The sequence below is a fragment of the Triticum urartu genome, chromosome 4A (genome assembly GCF_056163025.1).
Source record: "Triticum urartu cultivar PI428250 chromosome 4A, HENAU_Tu73, whole genome shotgun sequence".
Taxonomy (NCBI): Eukaryota; Viridiplantae; Streptophyta; class Magnoliopsida; order Poales; family Poaceae; genus Triticum; species Triticum urartu.
This window is the reverse complement of record NC_141876.1, coordinates 441,371,970-441,395,414: the sequence shown is the minus strand read 5'-3', so window position 1 is coordinate 441,395,414 and position 23,445 is coordinate 441,371,970. Positions and strand designations below refer to the sequence as shown.

At 45.1% G+C, this 23,445-nt stretch overlaps 2 protein-coding genes across 3 annotated transcripts; both read right to left on the bottom strand.

Moving 5' to 3' along the window:
- Window positions 1-1,652: 1,652 nt before the first annotated feature.
- LOC147976109 (gamma-interferon-responsive lysosomal thiol protein-like) lies at window positions 1,653-5,216 on the bottom strand. 2 transcript variants are annotated; one of them, XM_087518547.1, is made up of 5 exons: window positions 4,920-5,216; window positions 2,802-2,867; window positions 2,379-2,519; window positions 2,193-2,285; window positions 1,653-2,045 (listed from the first exon to the last, which is right to left on the bottom strand). In XM_087518547.1, the coding sequence occupies exons 1-5, from the start codon at window positions 5,187-5,189 to the stop codon at window positions 1,839-1,841; spliced, it is 777 nt and encodes a 258-aa protein (XP_087374673.1). In that variant the 5' UTR covers window positions 5,190-5,216; the 3' UTR covers window positions 1,653-1,838. The 2 variants fall into 2 exon arrangements, with proteins under 2 accessions (XP_087374673.1, XP_087374672.1); XM_087518546.1 differs by lacking the exon at window positions 4,920-5,216 and adding an exon at window positions 3,071-3,422.
- A 1,301-nt stretch (window positions 5,217-6,517) lies between these two features.
- Window positions 6,518-12,027, bottom strand: LOC125528495 (E3 ubiquitin-protein ligase BIG BROTHER). The gene is made up of 8 exons (XM_048692957.2): window positions 11,752-12,027; window positions 10,937-11,098; window positions 10,127-10,361; window positions 9,114-9,154; window positions 8,799-8,843; window positions 8,160-8,287; window positions 7,001-7,109; window positions 6,518-6,909 (listed from the first exon to the last, which is right to left on the bottom strand). The coding sequence occupies exons 2-8, from the start codon at window positions 11,075-11,077 to the stop codon at window positions 6,856-6,858; spliced, it is 753 nt and encodes a 250-aa protein (XP_048548914.1). The 5' UTR covers window positions 11,078-11,098; window positions 11,752-12,027; the 3' UTR covers window positions 6,518-6,855.
- Window positions 12,028-23,445: the final 11,418 nt, after the last annotated feature.

Genomic DNA, 23,445 nt, shown 5'->3' with positions numbered 1-23,445 from the left:
AGCCTAAACTTGTGTTCTGCCCATCAACTAAGTCATAACTCACCCTGAGGAAGATAGGCGGCAACTTGTGTTCACTTCCTCTTGAGGATTGCCGGTAGTGGTGTTTCTAAAAGTTACTCCCTCCGTTTCAAAATAGATGACTCAATTTTAATACAAAATTAGTATAAAATTGAGTCATCTATTTTGAAAGGGAGGAAGTAGCAAATACAGTACAAAACATCAAAGGGAGTGGCTTGCAATTAATTAGTAACCACTCCATAAGCTAAAAACTTCAAGAGAATTCCACGGTAGCACAGCTGGTAGTGGAGCCTAAACTTATGTTCTGCCCATCAACCAAGACATAGGTGGCAATTGCTGACTAGTACAGTAGTACTATGTTTTATCTTCCATTTTTGGAATCGCAAACCATGATTCTCTGCCGGCTCGCTGTAGCGTGTTAGCATAGCATTACTACTTCATAGAGATGATGAGAGATAACACTCGTCTTAGCTCTAGAGTAATTAAGACAAGGCAACCAAGCGTGTTGCGTTGCACTACAAATTTATTCAGTGTTTTTTCTTTGCGGGGAAAAAATATATTCAGTGGATCTTCTTACAACGCAGAAACAAACAGAAAGAGAAACAGTGGCAAATGCGCTGCGTTAAATGTTATAGGAGTGCATGTATACTGCATAGAATTAGCTATTAGCGCCCCCACCCTTTTTAAAATTCAATTTCGTTTTCACTTGGCAGCTATGAAGAAAATCAATTTCATAATTTCACATGTTTCACATTTTTAGTTGCTGAATTTGAAAAAAAATCTCCATAGCTCTTAGGTGAATTTGAATTTGAAACTGAAATTTGTTTCTAGAGGGTCACCTTCTCCACCACACTGTATTTTTCAGAATTTTTTAAACATTTGAAATTATAGTTTCACCGGTTTCCACCAAATCTTGGTTTTCATTGGATACTTTCTCTATCTTAGAGTTCTCCTTGCTAGTAATTTGTATGAGTTCTAACAAATATAATTAGCTTTAACGAAAACCAGAGAAAAAATAAAACCGCATATGTGGCTAGTCCAGTTAGCATAAAATGTGGGAGGGAATTTAAAATGTATCAGAAACTTGCCTAAATTGGGAATTTTCACTAAATGGGGTAATATCTGTCACAAACATGAATTTAGTGGGTAAAAGATGGAATTCACTCTTTTATTCACATAGTGGTACTTGTGTGGCGTTGACCTACAAATTTGGGGATGAAGAGTATCATGTGCTCAAAAGCCACGAATTGTTTTTTTCTTTGCAGGGCCCTCATTTCAATGTATTTCATCGTGGAAATTTACACACATGTACATTATGACTCCATGTATATCTGTATTTTTCGGATTTGTCTGAAATGTAGAAATATGATTTTTGATTAAAAAATTCAAAAAAGGCCTCCAAAATCAATTTTTGGAAATAAAATAGAGAAATTTCTATGTAAAGACAACATGGATCTCTTGCTGCTAAGCTGGATGGCCCACATAGAAAATCCACGCTTACTTAGGTTCGTTAGTTCAACAAACCAGAAACCAGATAGGGCTAGCAGAATCACCATAGCTCACGATTATTATCGCACGTTGTATATCTCCATATTAACTTGGACACGGCCAAATAAAAAACTTGAACAGAAAAATAAAACTCACAATGCTCACGTATATCTCCATATTAACTTGAACAGGAATTTACATCACCATAACTCACTTTATTATCTAGATGTGCTTTAGCAATACTGCTATAATTAACCTGACCAGAAAGATGAAACGGCCCTATATTCACGTGTATCGGTATAGGAGCCCCGAAAGGAGACATATACAATTTATCAATTGTCATCACCCTGGACCATCTTAATCTTAATCTTGTCGTCGACCCCTTCATCCAGCTCGAAATCGCCGGAGTTGTAGGTGACACCGTTGCCAGCCTCCACCACCTGTTGTACGATTGGGTAGTCACGGCCCAGCCCTTGGCAAATCTTGGGAGGATGGCCCTTGTAAGCCTTGCAGACGTAAGCTTCGAAGTTCTCGTAGTCCTGAAACAAACAAGCTCGTCATGATTCAAGAACTAGCGTATGCTTATATGGTGAAACTCCGACATGAAGCTGAGCAAACAGTTAGTAAAATGTGAAATCTTCCATCATGATTGGATCAAAAACTTGAGAAGAGTGGTTGTTGCTTACCTCATACAGCGGCTGGCCATCAACCACCACCCATGGAACGTACTTGTGCGGGGGCACAAGCGCATCAGTCTGTTTCCCATACTTGAGCGAAAGCTAGATGGAGCAAGCAAAATACGAACACTGTGGTTAGCAATATTGCCTATAAAATGTATGTGATGATACAACGCAGAGGCAAGGGGAACGGACCTTGTGGCCATGCTCACTGTTGTAGCACTCCATGACAGGCTTGGGGTCAAGCCCCTGTTTCTGGAAGCACGACTCCCATTCCTCGCGCTTGCGGTTCATCACCAGGTCCTCCACGCAGTTGATGAAACCGAAATGCACATTCTGCAACCAGTGACAAGTAGCTATCATATCAAAGAGTATGTGTAACAAAATTCTCCAGACTTGTAGCAGAACTGTCTAGATTTGAGGTGAGAACTTGGACCTGGGGAAGTGACGACAGCTAGCTAATGACTATTCTATTACTACTATAACTGATACGAAGTTCGCGTCGTGATTATTGTATCATAGTCCAGCCTATTCTTTGCTGAGAACTTGATGAAGTTGCAACAATACGTTGGTGGTGAAGCTGTGAGCAGAGATTATGATGAGATGTGGATGAATTACCAAATCCGGCCAGGCTTCGATGGCGCAAGCCTCCACGTTGTTGAGAAGGCATTCATCGGGGCCATGCTGCAACAAGCCAAAATCCCAATATTAGTATGAGCATCAGCACCATCCACAGCTAAATAGTCAGTAATTAACATTGCTAATTAGAAAGTACTACTCAGAACTAAGCACACACCCAGGATCCCTGATTGAACAAAGAAACATCTATAATAAGATAACCAAAGGAAGAAGCAGAGGAACGGATTGGGCGCGCGGCGATGGCACACCTGACAGGTGATGGCACCGTGCGCGTCCACCTTGGCATTGCCATAGGGAACGAGGGTGAGGTCCGCGGCATCAAGGAGTCCATCCTTGAAGAGTCTGGCGAGGCTGTTCACCACGAAGTGCGCTGAGAAGGGGCACAGCGACTCATAGTAGAGCGCCATGCTAACCTTCCCGCTCCCCGCCGTGACTACATCGCCATTGGCGCTCGCGGAGGAGACGCTGAGCAGCAGGAGTAGCACGGGGAGGAGGAGGAAACGGTGGGGGCGGGTGGCCATGGGGTTTGCTCGTCCGGTCGATCAATGGGCAGAAGATCAGTGTGCAGAGGAGAAGGTGGAGCCTTGGAGTGAGTGCAGGAACTTGGCAATGAGGGGTTTATATTGGCGATTAGGGTGATGGGCTGGTCGCCACGTGTGCAGCGAGGTGGTTTAAAGGACAAACTAGAATTGCTCGGCCGTGTGTGGCGATGTGGTGCATATTTGAGGATGTGAAATGATGAGTGGTTCCCACCATTTCATCTTATGAGCATCTGCACGATGAAATGATGAGGATTTCAAGATGCATTTGTAAAACTAAAACTATTGCACACTCCAATGAACCTTGTTTCTTCTGGAAGAGTTTCCATTCTAGGCAAAAGCACTAGGTGCGGTACACTTAGGTCGCATAAACCAGAAGGTAAGCAACTTGTTGAGGATTGTTAGTGGCGTTTCTAAAAGCTAGCAAATACAAAACCTCAATGGAAGTGGCTTTGCAGTGAATTATAGTAACTCTTCCATAAGCTGAAAACTACAAGAGATCTCTAAGGTGGAAGGGCTGGTAGTGGAGAGAGCCTAACTTGTGGTCTGCCCGAAAACCAGGCCATTAATCACCGTAGGAATACATGATTGTAGGTGACGGTTGCAAAGCATGTTCTCCTCCTCTTTTAGAATCATCGCAAACCATGCTCATGCGTAGTGGGCTGGTGGGTTGTAGTGGTACGGCATTACTAGTTGAGATCTGAGAGAGAAGTCATTGTAGCTCTAGTGTAAGTAAGACAATTAGACAAGGCAGCCAGGTGCGTGCACTTGTTTTGTTGATAATACAAATTCAGTTATTTCTTGCGTACAAGGCAGAAACAAACAGAGAGGGAAACAATAGCAAATGGGCCGCACTAAATGGAGCCTATGCCAAACGTTTTGGGCCGCGCGTTCGGCAAGTATCTTGCTAGTATCGTATATGGATCCACCTTGTTTCCCTAACCAGTAAAGAAAAGGGCATGACGGCGACTGATTAGCAGCAAGCAATACGCCTTGGCCGCTATGATGCCACGCTGCTGCCACCACTACCTTCAAAATATCTCTGCCCGCAAAATCAAGAAACTAGCTTTGGAATTGGCCCAAGGCAAGAGAACAGGATATTCGTTGCAAAGTAATTTCAGTGTTATTCCTTGCGTACAAGGCAGAAACAAACAGAAAGAGAAACAATAGCAAATGGGCCGCGCTAAATTGAGCCTATGCCAAACGTTTTGGGCCGCGCGTTCGACAAGTGTTATACTAGTACGGATCCACCTTGTTTCTCTAACCAGTAAAAAAACGGCATGACGGCGACTAATTAGCAGCAATACGCCTTGGCCGCTATGATGCCACGCTACTGCCACCACTACCGTTCAAAGTATTTCTGCAGTAATGAGCCGCTAATTATGAAGCTAGCTGCTCTACGAGATTGGTCGGAGGCGTCGATTAATTACCAAGGCAGAGAGAACAAAAGATTCGTGGCAGGGTAATTCAGTAACTAGCTAGGAATCAATTTGTGAGCTGGATGATTCAGGGGGGAATTAATCGGGGACTGGATCACTGAGAGGGCTAGCGGCAGCACCTGGCAGGAGATGGTGTTGTTGGCGCCGCGGACGTGGGCGTTGCCGTAGGGGACGAGCAGGAGGTCGACGGCGCCGATGAGCCCGCTGTCGAAGATCCCGGCGAGGCGGGTGACGATGAAGCGCGAGCAGTAGGGGCAGAGCGACTCGTAGTAGAGCGCCAGGGACACCCTGGTCGGCCCCGCGGCCGCGGCCGGGGCCGGCGGCAGGAGGGCGGCGAGGATGGCCGGCAGGAGCAGGACGAAGCGGAGGGCGCGACGGGAAGCGGCCATGGCGCGCAGGGGGGGGGGGGGGGGGGGGGGGGGTCGCGACCGTCCCGAGAGGAGTTCTCCTCTCCTGGTCAACGGAGAGCGGTAAGTTTTTTGTGTCTCGATGGGTATAGACGGGATCACGGGAACATACGTGCGTGCCGGAAGGAAGGAAGTTGACGGCTTCATGTTTTGGAGGGACGTGTCACGATTCCGTGGTCAAGCAGGAGAGCTGTCTGTGAGGCCAACGATGCGCCATCAGGTGAATAGGTGATCGCCATCAACATCAAGTTTGAACGGGACCCTCTATCCATGTACCTGAAATTTCTTTTGCCATCGGTCACTTTTTTCTTTCTGAAAGAGCCATCGGTCACTTTTATCAACAGCCACTATATCTTCATTTCAAATAGATCGCGGTATTGTTTATCTTCCTCCCCCCTTTCTTCTTCCGGGTACCCCCTTCTTCCTCCTCCCTTTCTTCTTCCGGGTACCCTCTTCTTCCTCCTCCAAACACCCCAGCGGCTTAACCGCCGGCCTCCACCACCCGCGGCCGGCAGACACTACCGGGCACCGCCCCGCCCTCCCGTTAACCTCCCCCTATCGCCGTTGCTGGCCACCGTCCAGGACACTTCTGTAAGCCCAGCGCCACCCATGAAAACCTTCGGTGATCCCCTACACATCCACACCCCTAAGATAGATAATGGGGTCATGACTTCATCCTAAAATAGATGGTGGGGCTAGTTCTTCTCCGGCAAGCTTGTTTCTTCTCCGGCGAGGTCCGGCCAAGAAGGAAAAAAGTGGCCGACACGAAAAAGAATTTCAGGCACCTAAGAAATAGCAAATCCGAGTTTGAACACCATTCTGTGAAGCACTGGCCTAGAGAGGCACACTATCTTTCAGCTCCACGTACCAGAATCAGTCCGTCTGTGTGGCTGGATGATCCCCTGATTTCCTGGTTCTGTGAGCTAAATAAAGGTTAATCTTCCTGTCCAAGAAAAGTTGCACTACCTCAACTCGACAGGTCCAGAGCTGAGCAGTTGTCACCAGAGTACAAGTGCATACATCAGTTGATCCAACTGCAGATAAAAACAGGAGCTACACACAAAACTGGCAAAGGCTCCCCAAAAAATTGTACCTGCACTGGACAGGTCCGTAGCTGAGCAGTGGTCACCGGTACAAAGTGGATACAGGAGTTCATCCAACTACAGACAAAAACAGGAGCCACACACACAAAATCCCAAGAGAAAAGAAGGAGCAACGCAAAACTGGCTGAGCCTAGCCTCCCCCAAAAGAAGCTCAGAGTTTCAGTCACAAACACATCACTGACAAGGAATGCAAGCTCAGTCACAAGGTTGTAACAAATGAATCTTTCCTCTGTCCACAAAAATCTTAATCAAATACAGTTAACAGAAACAAGCGCATGCCTCTTTGCAGTGAACAAAACACCTCACAAGCATGCGCGATCGAGCTCTACCACGTGGTCATAGTTCACGGTCAAACTCTACAGCCTACGGCAAACCTCTGGGAAGCGGTTCCGGCTTCCAGCTACATCTGCTTATAACCTATATTTAGTGATATGGTCCTAATATACAAGTCTAAAGGGAAGGGGTAGGGCACAAAGCAAGCTGCCCTCAAGCAGAGATCACGCGTACGTCGTCCCAGCGCAAGAACTTCGTGATTGCCACATAACTCATTGCCTCTTGGGCTCCTCGCCGGGAACTTCAGCAAAGCAGACAGGGCATACCTGCAGAGCAAATGCATACTCCTGTCAGCTAAAGAGGCAGGGGGTAGAAACAAGAAGCGGATACGGATTGTTCTGTTTCCTTATCGCAGACCTTGTTGATGGTAAGCCATTTTGTCACGCAGCTGGCGTGGTACACATGCTTGCAGGGGAGTGCCATCTGCAGATCCCCTCTCCGATACTCCATTTGACAGATTACACACCTGTTTGTTACCCATATGAAAGTTCTAAAAGTTACATATCTTCCTTTCCATTTAAGAATCAGGTTGCTGTAACTGCGTCCTCTACAGGTAAGCGAAAAACAGAAGAGCTCTTTTACAGTACCCCTAAATGATTATGAGCCCTCCATTTCTGTTAATCCGATGGATGATCTTAATCGGTACTCCAACAAGTGTACAAGAGAGTACCAACTGAAAAAGCTAGGGAGTACCCCGATCTTAGGGGTAAAAATGTAATCTAGATGCAATTAATTTATCGTATCAGTACGGCTGCTACATAATAACGTTTCAACTTGACGTGATTAATTATTTTTAGAACCCTAATTCTTCACTGGGATAGACGCCGGCGGCGGCCATGCCATCCCCGCATCAGAGTCTCAGGGAGAGACGGCCATGAAGGCATGGCTGCTCAAGTACTTGTCAAGCGGCGTCAGCTGGGTATGGTCACCAACCAGGGCAACGCTGAAGCGACAGGACCAGGGCGAGGCGGGATCACTAGGTCGGCTGGAGCTCCATCATGCTTGCGTTGACCAAGTGGTGGACGTTCATGTGTGGGGTTGATCTGGCCAAGGGATAGCATTGGCAGCCTCGTGCGTAACAGCTCATGAGATGATGGCGGCACGCCTATAGGCCGATAAACACCCGATTTTTTTAGGGTACTCGCTTTTTTTTACATGGATAAACAGACGCGTTACCAAACAATTTATAGCAGATCTGATGTGAAAGATATTGCTTAAGAATATGAGAAAAATGACCAAACTACCCTTTCAGGTGGATGGCCAGATTTTAGTGGCACTCCATCCCTTCTTAAGGGAGTACCAGGGTACCGTAAAAGAGCTCAAACAGAATATTGCACTCAAGATGCAGCATCGGTGTCAATGCACACGGAACTATTATGGCATGCTTCAAAAGTTTACAAGGTAAACCTGCCTAGCCGAAAACTAAAAGCCTAAACCTACAGCGGCCTATAGCATGCCAAGAGGGCACGCGCAAAGTAGGACAAAGTCATGCCAAGAGATTGCAGCAACATCTAACCTTTCACGGCGTTTTTTCTTCCTTGAAAATAAACCACACTTGAATTTGGTGATTGGAAGTGCTGAAATGCTTTCTTGGGAGAGACCCCGACTTTGGGTTCCAACTGCCTCGCCCAAATCCAACAATTCCTGTCAACAAAAACTTGTAAGCGAACCAAGTTCCAGAAATAATAAGATGAGACAAAGAAAACTAACAATGAAACGAATGATTAATGGACACAGAGCTTAACCATTGAAGAGTATTGTACTATTGTTAGTTGAATAGTTCCGGTGCATGGAGCAAAAGAAAAGCAGTGTGATGTGTGGATGTATATATCTACTCGTGACTTTACAAGCATGTACTTTCAGATAAGCACAGCAAAAATACTGCTAAGTGATTATTCAAGTAACAAAAAATTTCTTCATCTTAAGTCACATCATCCTTGATGTCCAGTATTTTGGTCCTCAAAGCACCCAAATAAGAACAATAAATTGATCAATCCAATTGTGCATGGTGTAACCACTGCAGACTTTTACCTATCTAGCTGAACCCAACATATAAATCAGATGCAGAAGATGACACATATATCAAAGTGGGTTTTACATGAAACAGCGAGCATGAGAGCATGGTTACACAAGTCATGCAAGAGAAGTCATTAACCTCATATGTCATGTTGTCAGGATCAATGCTGTCTTGCCAAACAACCTGGAAATAAAACAGTATTATATTTCAGTGAATCAATGAGGAAATACCTTTTGGGTAGATGAGAAATAAAGTGTACATAGGAAACATGGAAATAAATAAACAATGTTACCACATAGTTCTGGTGGGATATGGTCAGGTATCAAGTTATTGTTTGGTGTGTGTGTGGGGGGGGGGGGGGGGGGGGATACATGGCATGTAGCCTACTATCACATTCACAGGACAATACTAGTCAGTTAAATAAACATAAGCCTGCTCGAAAAACTTATTTACCTGAGGACTGCTTGAATTTTGGTGCACAGGTTGTTGGATGCCTGCAAGTGAAAACTAAATCAGAGTGCCAAAGTAAAGATGTATCGTTGAAGCAACTGTTTGGCTAGCAGGTAAAGGTTCAAATTTTATAAATTGTCGGTTACTGTTCATGTGGTACCTAAATGCGTAAGAATCCATTAAGAACATCGCATGTGCTGATCCAGTGCCGCGGTTTATGTACAGTTTGTATTCCAAAATAGGCATTAGTCAGATAACTACTCCCTCCGTCCCAAAATAAGTGCCGTGGTTTTAGTTCAAAAATTTTGAACACTAAAACCAGTTCAAAAATTTTGAACTAAAACCACGACACTTATTTTGGGACGGAGGGAGTATGTAACAAGTAAAACAGTTACAAATAGTATCAGTATCATGACCAAGTCTAACAAGTTTGCAGTAATCTGTAAATGCATAACGAAATAACCACATGATTATAACAAAAGACAGGTATTCTAAACCCACTTCCGAACTTCTGTTTTCTTTCCTCCTGTAAGCATCCGATCAACTGTGCTCCAATTGGTCAACATTAGCAACGAATCCGATCATACGATGGCGGTCACTAATAGTCTGACACTAACAAACTTCCTATATTATATAACTAACAGTAAGCAAAAATATGTGCTACTAGTCCTCTTAGAAAGGAAGAGCAAAAACGTGGAAGAACAATAGCCAGTGAAGTGTGTTGATGCAGGTATAGCATAAGTGGCTGATGGAACCAGCCTGTAACCATGTCCAATGATACACTAATTGCAGGTATAGCATAAGTGGCTGATTGAACCAGCCTGTAACCATGTCCAACGATACACTAATTGCAGGTATAGCATATTGCTGACTTGAATAATATTGTAATGATCCTTAGTACCTAACCAGAGATGTTTATGTAGCTGACATCCCAGAATAATGATGATTTCTACTCCATCCTAAAATAATGATTATTTCAACTTCCAAAAACCATATCTCCAAAGTACTGAACTTACGTTCCTCGGTAGTAGAACTTGCACTTGCATGAGGAGCTTCAGCACCCTGCAGGACTATGTTGGGGGAGTCGGTATTGTTTACAGGCATGGGGTTATCCCAAATTCTGCGTCCACTATCTGCTCTATGCATGTAGTCATTCATGTCATACACATGTCCATAGCTATAGTAATTTCCTGCGCCAGAATATCCGTATTTATACGAGTTTGTCTGCATCATCGTCCAGTATGGATTAGCCTGCACATTAACAACAAATAAGCGTGGAATGCAAAAGAAAACGATAGCAATGGATGAAAGCATGAAATAGTGACTAAAGTCATGATTGACAGTATTATAGTCATTGAATGATGTGCAGGTGAGCTTTCGGAAATCATCTCCCATTGTTGAGTGACTCTATTTCTTCTTTCTTTTTCTTAAAATGAAGGTGCTTAATAGACTTGTGAGAAAAAATATGTAGATTCATAAGTATCATTTTTAATATAAAGTAGCTGAATATATAAAGAGTGACCTGACCTTTGCCAAAGCCACAAGCCACGTAATATTACATGATGGATATATGTACATCATTACCAAGTACTCCCTCCGTTCACAAATATAAGATGTTTTGGATATTTCAATATGGACTACATACGGACTAAAATGAGTGAACAAACACACTAAAGCACGTCATATACATCCGATTCAGAAAAAAGTTAGAACACCTTACATTTATTTACGGAGGGAGTAGTGAGAAATCTAACAATGCAGTGAAGGGTTTGAGGAAATGGAAGAAACTAGCTGTTGCACTAAAAGACAATTACAATATTTTGTACCTGATCCTGGAAGGCATCGGCAAGAGCAAAATCAGCTTGAGCATATGTGAGGCCTTCAAAAAAATCCATGAAGCTCTCGGTGATGGTGTATGGATATCCAGTGTTTATGTAGTGGAGTTCCATCTGTCGACTCCCGTTCATCCTTTCCGACGGATCATCAACCTACAACAAATCAAGCCAAAAAAACCTTCATTAAACTTCACTGATAGAAATGAAAAACAAATTGGAACACGCATCGAAGTTGGGACACGGCAGAATTGAGTTAGCTGAAGATCAAACAGTAAGGAACAGATACATCGTATGAAGTGTGTAGTAGGCACAGTGATCTTTTGACTGACGCAACACCTGGAGGAGTTAAACGACACTGCAGATCTTGCTCCGTCTTAGTTAGAAGCAATAGATCAGTCATTATCACTGGATTGCCCTCGGCTATGGAACTTGCAGGGCTGAACTGTGCATTCATACCACAGTGGCCTACTATTTACCATTCTACCGTAAAATGATACAGCAGAAGTGGTCCTTTTGTCACCACCGGTACAATGCACATTTTTCTTCCAAAACCAAAAAAACTACCAGCACGATGCAGGAACCAATGCACGATCCAGCCAGAAACAATGCCAAGAATAGAATCGAGGGAGGCCGCCACTCCGAGCATCGAAAGTAGAATAAAACAAGAACTGAGGAGAGGCAAATCGAGGCATCGAGCCTCCGCCGAGGGGCGGATCTAGATGGCGCGCCGGGTGCGCACGGGAAGACCGAGAAATTGTGAAGGTCAGTGGGATCTGACTAGTCGCTGGAAGAAAAGAAGCTCATACCTCAAACTCAATGGCCAAAGACTGCGGACGGGGTGGAGGCGGGAGGGACGCGATGTGGCGACGAGGACGAAAGGGAACGGCAATGGCGGCGTCCCGCGTGAGAGGCGGATGGGGTGGAGGGGGAGAGGGGTTGGGGGAGGGGGGGATAGAGGTGTGAGGCACGGCAGGGCAGGCGGTGGTGGTACACTGTAGTCTGTAGGTCTGCAGCTAGCCTGTGGGAGAGATGGAGCAGAGCAGCCTTGGGCGGAGTGAGACTGCTGAGAAGAGGAAAGGAAGGCACGGGGCGGTGGAGAGAAATACGGAAGGGCTAAATTTGTAATCGAGTAAACATTCGGCACTGTTTGAGTAATACAGCGGCTGATGGGGTGGTTTCTTTGTAGGCTTTTGAAATTGAGTAAAATACACTGCTAGTCCTCAAATTATTGGAGGGGTATCAAGTTACTTCTAATATTATGAAAATGCATATTTTAGGTCCTAAAAATTTGTTAAGGGTGTTAGCAGCAGTCCTATCCGTGTTGTATTAGTTGTTGACAGTGGCAGGTTGATCATTGGCATGCGGTGACTTTTTGTGCGCGCACACATACCCCTTAAAAAGGTTCTCTCTTCTAATTTGTGGCCTTCCTCTTTGCACAAAACCTACGCAGATGTCGTCTAGCAATCTATTGGACCAAGCCATCCATCTCATTCCCCCTATCCTCTCTCATGAGCCACCATCCCATCTTTGTCACTGCCGGTCTCCCTCTCCCATGCTATGAGCCCCGACCCCCTCCCCACACGGCGACGACGGTTGCCTTCCTTGAAGGGTGAGGCGCCGACAGCGCACGCGGGAGGGTGGTGATGGTAGCAAGCAGGCATGCTGGCTCCGTCCACCTCCTTCCACCCGACGCAAAAGTCTAGAAGGCTCAGTCCACGCTTCCTTCCCGGCACAGATGTTCCTTCCTAAGCAATGAATTATAAGTTGTTTTGATGGAGTATAAACCACTCACTCGAGGATAGATGACGAATTATTATGTGGTGGCATGTGATGTTGGTCAGGTTTTAAGCTTGGGACCTCTTGATACAGTATTAATTATGTCTATCAAAATATCAAAAAGAATGAATTAAGATGTGCAATATATTTCAACATCCTCATAATACAAATCATTAGATACTTATTATGCAAGTGGATTTAATTTGATGTTCAAACTAAAACATACTTATGTGCTTAGTAAGTCCCAATACATTGCTCTCTTCTGTTAAAAAAAACGTTGCTCTCTTGTAAAATTATAGCTAGTGTAGAGAGCACTACAAAATGAAATTTAGTACTCCCTCCCTCCATTCATAAGTATAAGATGTTCTATTTTTCTAAATTAAATTTATATAGATATGTTTTAATGTATTTGCTCACTCATTTCAGTCCATGTTAGAATATCCAATACATTTTATATTTGTGAGGGGTAGTAAAAAGCATTGCAAAATGCAATGCACGTATGTAAACAGTGGTGTCATTAATCGTAAAAAATGTGTGGGCCTACTTTAGAGCATCTCTAGTGGCTTATGCAAATGATGGTCCATGCCAAATTTAGACTAGCACATGCCAAAAAATGTCTTCAGTAACTTGTCTATTGCGTTGTCTAAAATTTAGACAATGTCCAAACTAGCTACCCGTAGTCCACATTTGGACAACCAAACCACAATGTTCAAACCAAAAATGCTGGCTCATGAGCTCGTCCATGCACCAATTCGGAGCAATTGGTGGACATCGGCAGGGAGGCGGCCACGCCGGCGCTGGTCACGGAGGCTGTTGCGCCTGGATCGCCGCCTCATCAGGGCTGAACCTGTTGCTATTGTTTATTTCTCGTAAATTATATAGGGTGTTGCTAGTGCTGAACCTAAAATAATTTTGCGGCTGGTTTATTTTCTCCTTTGTATGTCTTGCAGATGAAAAATAAATGAGAACAATTCATAAATGACCAACATAAGATTTTTAGAAAATATAGCTGCTATAAGATACTATTAAAATATACTCCATCCGTTCCACAATACATACTTTTCCTTTGTCAAAATATAGACGTATCTAGACATGTTTTAGTATATAGGTACATCCATTTTTGGACAAATGAAAGTCAAGTATTTTAGAATGGAGGGAGTATGAGAAAGAATATAGACATCATGTATATAGACAATCCGCTAGAAAACTTAGATTGTCTAAATGATAATCTTTTTACACCCTTATGTATATGTAGATATAGACTATCAAATTTAGACAAGCCACTAAAGATGCTCTTACCTTGCATTTATACGACTTGCAGCCAGTGTAGTACGGCTGTACGGGTGGAACAAGGAAAAAAAATCGTACTCTGCATTTGCCATATATCAAAGCAAACCATAGCGTGTGCTGTGGGCCTGCCGCTCGCTGTACTCTGCATTTGATAATGAGCACATCATGCATGAAATTCTCTACTATGCCTTAACAACACAATAAACACAAGGCGCAGTACACATTTTATCTGGCTAAAAGTACACCGGATGCAATTTCCAAAGAGTACTTTGGAGCGGAAATTCACTTTGACACGTGCGAGCATATGCTCCTGTCATTGGAAAAATATTTCAAAATGTCAAAAAAATTCCAAACAAAAATTTTACGCGTACATCTCGATATCCTATATGGGCACGCCAAGTTTTGTGGAAAACCGACATTTTCTATGGCTTGTGTAAAAAAGACAAAGAAATGTCTCATGAAAAGCCCTTTTTAACACTGAATTTTGCCTTTTTCACACGTGACACAAAAATTGTCGATTTTTTGCGAAAAGACTTTGTGAGTACGTGGAATGTCAAGATGTACGCGCGAAACATATTGTCAGAATTTTATGACATTTGAAAATACATTTAGAACACATTTTAAAAACCAGGAGCATATGCTCATGGCTGCCAAAACGCCATTTTGACTTTGGAGATTCTATATGCTCTGTTTGGAGCCATGTTGTTTCATGACTCGTGTCATGAAAGGAAAGCATAAGATGTTTATATAATCTTGAAATACATATTACTTGTCAAAACAATATGAGTAATTAAATTAAGAGCAACCATGCATTAGAAAATAGCATATGCTCTAGAACAAACATCCAAGTAACATATGCATGTGACACTGACACACTTGTTTAAGCATTTTAGTTTGTTTCTTTTTGGCTGTACTTGTTACTTGCAAGTCACATCCAATACATAGTTCCTTAATCTTTAGAAGTTGTGCACAAATTCATAGTGGCCATAGTTCGAGCTCTATATTTTGCCGACTTGCCTGTTAGCATTTATGTTCCTTGTTTCACACAAAGAAAATATTGTTTATTTACATTGGCATTTGTTCAACATCACAATGGCATTGGTCAACGGATAGACATTGAACATTGAAACTGAACAATGAATTTCATAAGACGAACCGAGACAGACCTAAAACATAGCGGACATGACCGGATGGGACGACCTCCACCCCGTATTCATGCGCATTGACCGGCCATCCGCATGCTTGGCATTTCACACCAACGTGGGGAATGAGAAGCCTACTATGGCCGCTCACATTAACCCAAAGCTTCACCTAACCAAGCTATTTAAAATCTTGTCGGCAACGATTCAAAACCCTACCCCTCTGATCACCTCCTCCCACCGTTCCAAGCGTCAAGCCTTCCACCCTCGTTCATCCTCATCCATCGTCCGCCGTTGTAATGGCCGGGGCCTCTCGTGGATGGTGGAAGCGGTTGTCGCCACAACGTCGTGCCAAATACATGGCCGAGGTCCCCTGGTGCCAGGGCTGCGTTGCGGCGGGCCAACCTCCGAGCTCTCCGGGGCAGTGGTCAGATGAGTCAGAGATGTAGCGGGAGGAGGAGGATGACCCCATGGCGATGGCGGAGATCGCCAAGGGGGATAAGCGCAACAGGATGCCACATCGATGTTGGAGCCACAGACATCGAGTTCACCCTGCTGCAGGTGCATAAGCACTACAGACAAGTGATGTCAGAGGCAAAGAAGGAGCAGCAGCCGCCATTAGTGTCTGCGTTCCATCAGCTGTGGGAGGAGCAGCGGTAAGACATGGTGCTCTTCGAGGAGCACTGGCTAGCGGGGATTATCTGGAGTTAGAGTATGCATGCTTCCAACGTTGCCATCACAACAAGGGTTGGCAGCAGACCCGGGTATTGTTGACGAGCAACAGTGGTGCTCGAGTCCGTGCCACAACGCACGCACCATCCGCCGCGAACGTTGACAACTCCGTGTCATTTAGGCAGAGCGCAAACCGTCTCTTCGAGGCGTTGGAGACGCAAACCGACAATGCGCCGAATCAGCACGATGATGATGCCAATGTCGACAGCCGCACCTCGTTCGCACCGGTTCGCAACGACGATGAGGCTGGACCTCCTGGTGCGAGGATCGTCGTCCTCCAATGACCAACGACGACAAAGCGGTTCCGACAAGGAGTAGAGTAAAGACTTGGATACGTAGGGTTCGATACTTTTGCCACATAAAAATTATCAAATATTAATGAAAATGACGTGTCCACTTTTTATCTGTGCCCACTCAACATAAGTTCAAACATGTCTACTGACATTTAATCAGATCGTTTTTTCTTAATCCGCTATGCAGTTACACCTTTGCCTTAGACTGCTCACAGTAGGGAGTAACATAGAGTAATAACTTGTCGATGTTACTAGTCTATGTTACTACCTCCATAGTGGGTAGTAACATACGAGTGGTATCATGAAAGAGTTCATTTATTAGGCTATAGACTCATTATGTCTTGAAATGTGTGATGTTACAGTAACTACCTAAGTTATCATAAATCCCTCTCTCCTCATTAATTAGGTGGTGTTTGATTCTCTAGTCCTAGGAATTTTTCTAGTCCCAACTAAAAAGCCCCTAGTTCCTAAAAAGTCCCTCCCTGTTTGTTTTCAGAGACTAAAAAGTCCCTAGTCTTTTCCTAGAGGTTATTAAATGACCATGTTGCCTCTAGTATATAGAAAAATAACAATCAAACAACACCATGAGGTGGCAGGCCAATGGGTGCATGAAGGGGCATTATTGAAAAAGTCTCTTCATTTAGTCCCAAATGCCTAGTTTAGTCCCAAAAAGTCCCTCCCGTTTGGTAAAAAAGTCTTTAAGAAAGACTTTTTCTAGTCCTTACACAAAAAAGTCCCTAGAAACAAACACCCCCTTAGCTGTCATATAATCAATCTTGTATTGAAATGTGTGATGTTACTAGTTAAGTTACTTCCATTGTAACTAGTCTTATTCATTCATGATCTTATCTTTCAAGGTTGGGCCTCTTTGATTCGTAGGATTTTGAAAACATAAGAATATGAAAAGTGTAGGGTTGGAGTGGCATGCCCATTTGAATCCTATAGAATTAGCAATGATTGTTTGATGCCACGGGAAAAACAAATGAATTGTAAAAAGAGGTTCGAGTGGATGTTAAATTTCCTATGAAATGTAGTATAGAAGATTTTATAGGAAAAATTCCTATGGGATCCAATCCTATGAATCAAAGGACCAATATAGAAAAAACCCTAAGAATTTTAATTCTCCAAAATCCTATAAAATTCTTTTGAATCAAAGAAGCTCTAAAGGTGTCGAACACCCTCGGAATGAACCAGTTTGTGGTAAATCATACGGACTGCTCCACTGATGTGGTTTTAACATCGCAAAAGCAATTGGATACGGACAAAAGCGAAGCTATTATTTTATGTGTTCCCACACACCCAGCCCCTGCTATATCACCGCAGGTGGGACCCGGCGGTCCCGGACCCGCAAGCCGGTATAACGAGGGTCGGGCTGGACGGTGTGGAAAGGACGCTTGGGGTGTACGCAAGGCGGCACGGGAAGAGGGCCCCGCTGGCCGTCCGGTCCTGGCAGCAGGCGTGACGCTTGGAATTTCTCTTTCCCTACGGCACAGCCACCGAGGACGTACACGCCAGCACGGACCAAGGATGACAGGCGGGCCCGTGCGGAGTAACGGGTTCGGTGGGTCCGTGGTCCCCTGCCGTGCGTCGCTTTTGTCGCCCCCGCTGCGCTCTTTTTTCTCCTTGTTTCACGCCGAAAAGAAAAGCGCGCATGGGACGGGACGGGATGGGATTGGAGAGCGGCGCGCTGAGTGCCGCGCTTTCACGTGAACGCGGTGCATGGACATCACCACTCGCGTGCAGCGCTTTTCTTTTTTTGATTGATTCGTAACGCTCTGTTCTCTAAAAAAAAATAACTGTTTGTTGCAGCACTAGTCATGAATACGAATGAAAGTTTGTTATTGTTAAACAGGTTTGATTTTGGGCCCATGCATCCATGGAACGAGTCCACAGGTACGAATAATATGAGAGAGAGGGAGAGAGTCGGCGTGGAGGTCTGGAGGATTTGATCAGGCGAGCACTTCTACGCTGCCTTCTGGAAGGTATTTGTCCGTCCGGCCGGGGAAAGGCAACCAGCTCGTCAATTGGGTCGGGACCGGAGCTGGCATGCATTGATGCACGGCGAAAGCCTCGACAATCCGCGAGTCCGCGTGCCTCTTGCATCAAAGCCTTGACCCGAGAGCGAAGCAACGCCCAGGCCCAGCGAGGAAGCAAGAACTTGTGCTAGTCTTTGCCATCGCGACATACAAAGATGCTCGCCAGCAATGTTGGCGATTCCACGGACAACTGGTTGAGGTTGGGAACACCGTTATTCATAGACATCACGTGCCCACCACAGTGCAAACCATTTTTATTTTTAGTTTGCGAACTTGAGCCCTCCGGAAGGTGGGCCCAGGGACGCAGGCGGACGCGAATTGCACTAATCTTCATTACTTTAAATATTTTTGTTAGTATGGGGACAGTCATGGACATTCTAACGCCGTCCGCTTGCACCCCTTGTGGGGCTCCTCTCTCATATATTAGCACATTATGGCAAGTATAATGATGTAGTAGGCTTAAGCCTGCGTAGAGCAACTCTAGCATAATCTTCGTATCTTCGGTCGTCGTATTGGATGTGAGAGAGGTATGTGTCGCTCATACTTATTTCTGTTTAGGAATCATCTACACTGCGGCGGCTATTGGGCTGGCCCATAACCGTAGCTGAGCGTGTCTTTTTTCTGTGAGTTTTTTGTCGGTTTTTTCACTGCTGTAGCGTCAGGATTTTCCTTCATATTTTCTCTGGTTTTCTTCGGTTTTCATTTTTAGTTTTATTTTTTTCTTTGGTTTTCACTGGGTTTCTTCTTTTTATTGATTTTCCTTTTCTCTCTCTATTTTATATACACATTTAATGTTTTCCATATGCATCAGGAACATTGTTATACATGTTTAATTTTTAATACATGATTAATATATCGTAAAATACATTTTTATGTCTATTTCTTATTATACACGTTGACATTTTTAAATACACGACTAACATTTTTTCAAATACTTCTTTTGGACCTATTTTTGAATACACGTTGAAACATATTTCTATATGACACAAAACATTATTTTAACTATGTGAATGCTTTTATACAATGAATAATCATTCTTTAAATGTCACAACCTTTTTGTTTGAACCGCGTGAACATTTTTTTAGTGTAACATACATTTTTTGAATGGTATGAAACATGCTTTTTTGAATTATATGAAATAATTTTTAAATTGTATAACATTTTTCGAAAACTATCGCATACTTTTTTTGAAACATGTAAACACTGTAGTGTCACATAATTTTTCTTGAATGATACAAATATCTTGTTAAAGTTGAGCGAACATTTTTTACACTACATTAACTTTTTTTAATATGTAATGAACAGTTTTTAAAAACTAACTATTTTTCATAATACATGTATTTAATATATTTTTCTAAATATAAACAAATATAAAAAAGATGTGTGAGGTCAGCGTGATGAGGCCACATGGTTACCGGACCGCCCCAGCACCGGCTCTCGCATATGAGTTGTTGCGAGTGATGCATAGATGCGCCTTACGGGATGCTTCATATGGGTATGAAGACCACGAATGTTGTGTGCAAACACACACTGCGCAAAGTACTAATGGACGGCGGCAGCGGGCTTATTATCATTTACGCCGACACATTGGAGGCAATGGGCATCCCGATGACCCGGCTCAACAAGAGCAACATGCAGTTCCACAGGGTAATCCCTGGGAAGAAGGCTAAATCACTCAGCCAGATTGCCCTCGACGTCGTATTCAGCGAGGAGAAGAACTTCTGAAAGGAACGGCTGACTTTTGAGGTGGTGGACTTCCGAAGCGCTTCACCCCATCCTGGGTAGGCATGCCTACGCAGGTTTTATGGCCCGTCCATACTACGTGTATCTTAAGCTTAAGATGCCAGGGCCGAAAGGCGTGATCACCATCACAGGCAATCGGAAAATGGCTGAAGAGTGCCTCCAGAAGGGCCCCCATATTGCCGATGAGCAGATGGCGATGGCTGAGCAGACGAATACAAGAAGGCGGTGGACGCGAGCGAGTTGTTGAAGTCCAAGAAGCCGACTGTGGAATCTGCTTTCCAGTCGGCTGGGGAAATGAAGCCGGTGCACATCCATCCCAAAGACCTGAGTGCTGCCCCGACCAACATCTCCACCACCCTCGACAGCAAATAGGAAGCCGAGCTCGTCCAGTTCCTCCGTGAGAACTGGGACATCTTAGCATGGAATCCTTCTGACATGCTGGGTGTTCCCAGGGAACTGGCCGAGCACAGACTTCGTGTCGATTCGACGAGAAAGCCTGTCAAGGAGCATCTTCGAAGATCTTCCATCGAGAAGCGCAAGGCGATTGGAGAGGGGATAGCGCGACTCTTAGCCGCCGAGTTCATTAGAGAGGTGTACCACTTCGAGTGGCTCGCCAATGTCGTTCTGGTGCCGAAGAAAGACAAGTCACTCTGAATGTGTGTAGATTTTAGGCACATCAATCGGGCCTGCCCGAAGGATCATTTCCCTCTCCCTCGCATAGATCAGATTGTAGATTCTACTGTCGGATGTGAGCGGTTGTCGTTTCTGGATGCATACTTCAGGTACCACCAGATCCGATTGTACGACCCTGATGAAATAAAAACAGCGTTTATCACCCCATTCGGGTGTTTCTGTTATATCACGATGACATTTGGGTTGGAAAATGTTGGGGCCACATTCCAGCGTATGATACAGAAGTGCTTACGGAAGTAGATCAGTCAGAACGTAGAAGCTTATATGGATGACATCGTGGTTAAGTCTAGGAAAGGTTCTGACCTCCAGACCGACCTCACTGAGACTTTTGCGAACTTACACGATTTCAGCATCAAGCTCAACCCAACCAAGTGTACATTCGGTGTACCAGCAGGAAAGTTACTCGGTTTACTCATTTTCGAATGAGGGGTCGATGCCAATCCCGAGAAGATAGGAACAATCGTCCGAATGAAACAACCGGAATGTCTACATGATGTACAATGCCTCACAGGCTGCTTAGCGGCCCTGAGTAGGTTCATCTCACGACTCGGTGAAAAGGCCCTGCCGCTTTACCGATTGATGAAGAAGTCTGATAGGTTCAAGTGGACTCCCGAAGCGCCGGTTGTGTTCCAGGAACTTAAACCTTGCTTTCCACCCAGCCGGTGCTAGCTGCTCCGATCAGCAAGGAGCCCTTGCTCTTATACATCGCGACCACGAGCCAAGTTGTTAGCACGGTCCTCATTGTGGAACGGGAAGAACAAGGCAAACCCTTCAAGCTGACCATTCTACTACATCTTTGAAGTCCTCACGCCTTCCAAGCAAAGGTATCTGCATTATCAGAAGCTAGTATACGGAATCTATCTAACCACAAAGAAGGTGACACATTATTTCCAAGAACACTCAGTCACAGTGATAAGTGACGCCCCTCTATCTGAGATCATGAGCAATAGAGATGCCACTGACCGAGTGGCCGAGTGGGCCATTGAGATCCTCCCAAGGGACATCAGGTTTGAAGCCAAGAAGGCCATCAAGTCACAGGCCCTGGTAGATTTCCTAGGCGAATGGATTGAACAAGAGCAGCCTGTCCAGAGTGTTCCCAAACACTAGACGATGTTCTTCAACGGCTCCAAGATGCTCCATGGCTCCGGGGCCGGAGTGGTATTGGTGTCTCTTAAAGGTCATCATCTCATCTACGTACTCCAGATCCACTTTGAAGCTGAGTACGAAGCTCTCTTGTATGGACTGCAAATGGCAATTTCTCCGGGAATTCGCCGATTGATGGTCTATGGCGATTCAGACCTAGTGGTGAATCAAGTCATGAAAGAATGGGATATCCGCAGCCCTGCGATGACCGGCTATTGCAACACCGTCGGGAAACTGGAAAACACTTTGAAGGGTTGGAGCTCCATCATGTGCCGCGACTCAAAAACCAAGCAACTGACAACCTAGCCAAGATGGGCTCCACTCGGAAGGCAGTACCCAATAATGTGTTCCTGGAACACTTACACTCGCCCACGATCAAGGAAGATCCTTTTTGGAAGAGCCCCCACAACCAGTTGGACCTTCCAATCCGACTAAAGTAGACATTCCCGCAGTAATTGATCAGGTCCAAGACATATTGGTCATCACTCCCAAGTGGAACGAGCCGTACCTGGCATACTTGCTCCGGCGGGAGCTCCTAGAGGATGAAGACAAAGCCCGCCAGATTGTCCACCGATCCAAGGCCTTCACAGTCATGGGAGATCGACTGTACAAGAAAAGTACGACTGGAGTCACTCAGCGGTGTATATCCCCGGAGGAAGGGCAACAAATAATGCAAGAGATTCACTCTGGAACATGTGGGCATCATGCGTCCTCTCGGACCTTGGTCGCCAAAGCGTTCAGAGCCGGATTCTATTGGCCCCGAGCCAATGAGGCCGCCCGAGACATAGTGGATCAATGCGTTGGGTGCTAGTTCTATGCAAACCAGTCACACAAGTCGGCGTCCGCCCTGAAGACTACCCCCTCACTTGGCCATTCGCCGTCTGGGGACTCTACATGGTCGACCCTCTCCAGACTGGGGCAAGTGGATTCACACACCTGTTGGGAGTGGTGGACAAGTTCACCAAGTGGATCGAGGCCAAACCCATAGAGAAGCTGGATTCAGCCACTGCGATTCAATCCATCACGGAGATTATCTTCAGATTCGGAGTCCCACACAACATCATCACCGCCAACGCGTCTAACTTTGATTCGGACGAGTTCCGTGAGTTCTATTACACCCATGGCACTCGGGTCGATTACGCCTCTGTGGCACACCTGCAGTCGAATGGGCAAGCCGAGAGAGCGAATGGACTCATACTCCAAGGATTGAAGCCTCGCCTCATGCGCGACCTAACTCATGTAGCGGGTGCCTGGGTGACCGAGTTACCATCTGTCCTCTGGGGATTGCTGACGACTCCGAATCGATCCACCAACCGCACCCCATTCTTTATGGTGTACGGGTCAGCGGCGGTCTAACCGAGTGATCTATTCCACAACTCTCCCCGAGTCGATCTTACTCGGAGGCTGAAGCTGAGGAGGCAAGGAAGGATGGCTTAGACCTTTTGGAGGAGGAGCATGAGCTAGCGCTTATAAGATCAACGTTGTACTAACAAGACTTGCGTCGCTATCACGATAGACACATCAGAGGACGTGCCTTCCAGGAAGGAGACCTGGTCCTCCGAGTGGATCAACAGAAACCTCACAAGCTGGCACCCCCCTAGGAGGGACCATTCGCCATATCCAAGGTCTTGCACAATGGAGCATACAAGCTGTAC

What these genes read in the sequence shown, in the direction of transcription:
- LOC147976109 (XM_087518546.1), bottom strand. Translation starts at nt 3,343, where the DNA reads ATGGCCACCCGCCCCCACCGTTTCCTCCTCCTCCCCGTGCTACTCCTG. An exon ending in ACGGTGCCATCACCTGTCAG is followed by an intron (nt 2,868 to 3,070) that starts GTGTGCCATCGC and finishes GGCTTGTTGCAG; the next exon opens with CATGGCCCCGATGAATGCCT. An exon ending in ACAGTGAGCATGGCCACAAG is followed by an intron (nt 2,286 to 2,378) that starts GTCCGTTCCCCT and finishes TGCTCCATCTAG; the next exon opens with CTTTCGCTCAAGTATGGGAA.
- LOC125528495 (XM_048692957.2), bottom strand. Translation starts at nt 11,077, where the DNA reads ATGAACGGGAGTCGACAGATGGAACTCCACTACATAAACACTGGATAT. An exon ending in AAAATTCAAGCAGTCCTCAG is followed by an intron (nt 8,844 to 9,113) that starts GTAAATAAGTTT and finishes TTTTATTTCCAG; the next exon opens with GTTGTTTGGCAAGACAGCAT. An exon ending in AAGAAAAAACGCCGTGAAAG is followed by an intron (nt 7,110 to 8,159) that starts GTTAGATGTTGC and finishes GGTAACAAACAG; the next exon opens with GTGTGTAATCTGTCAAATGG.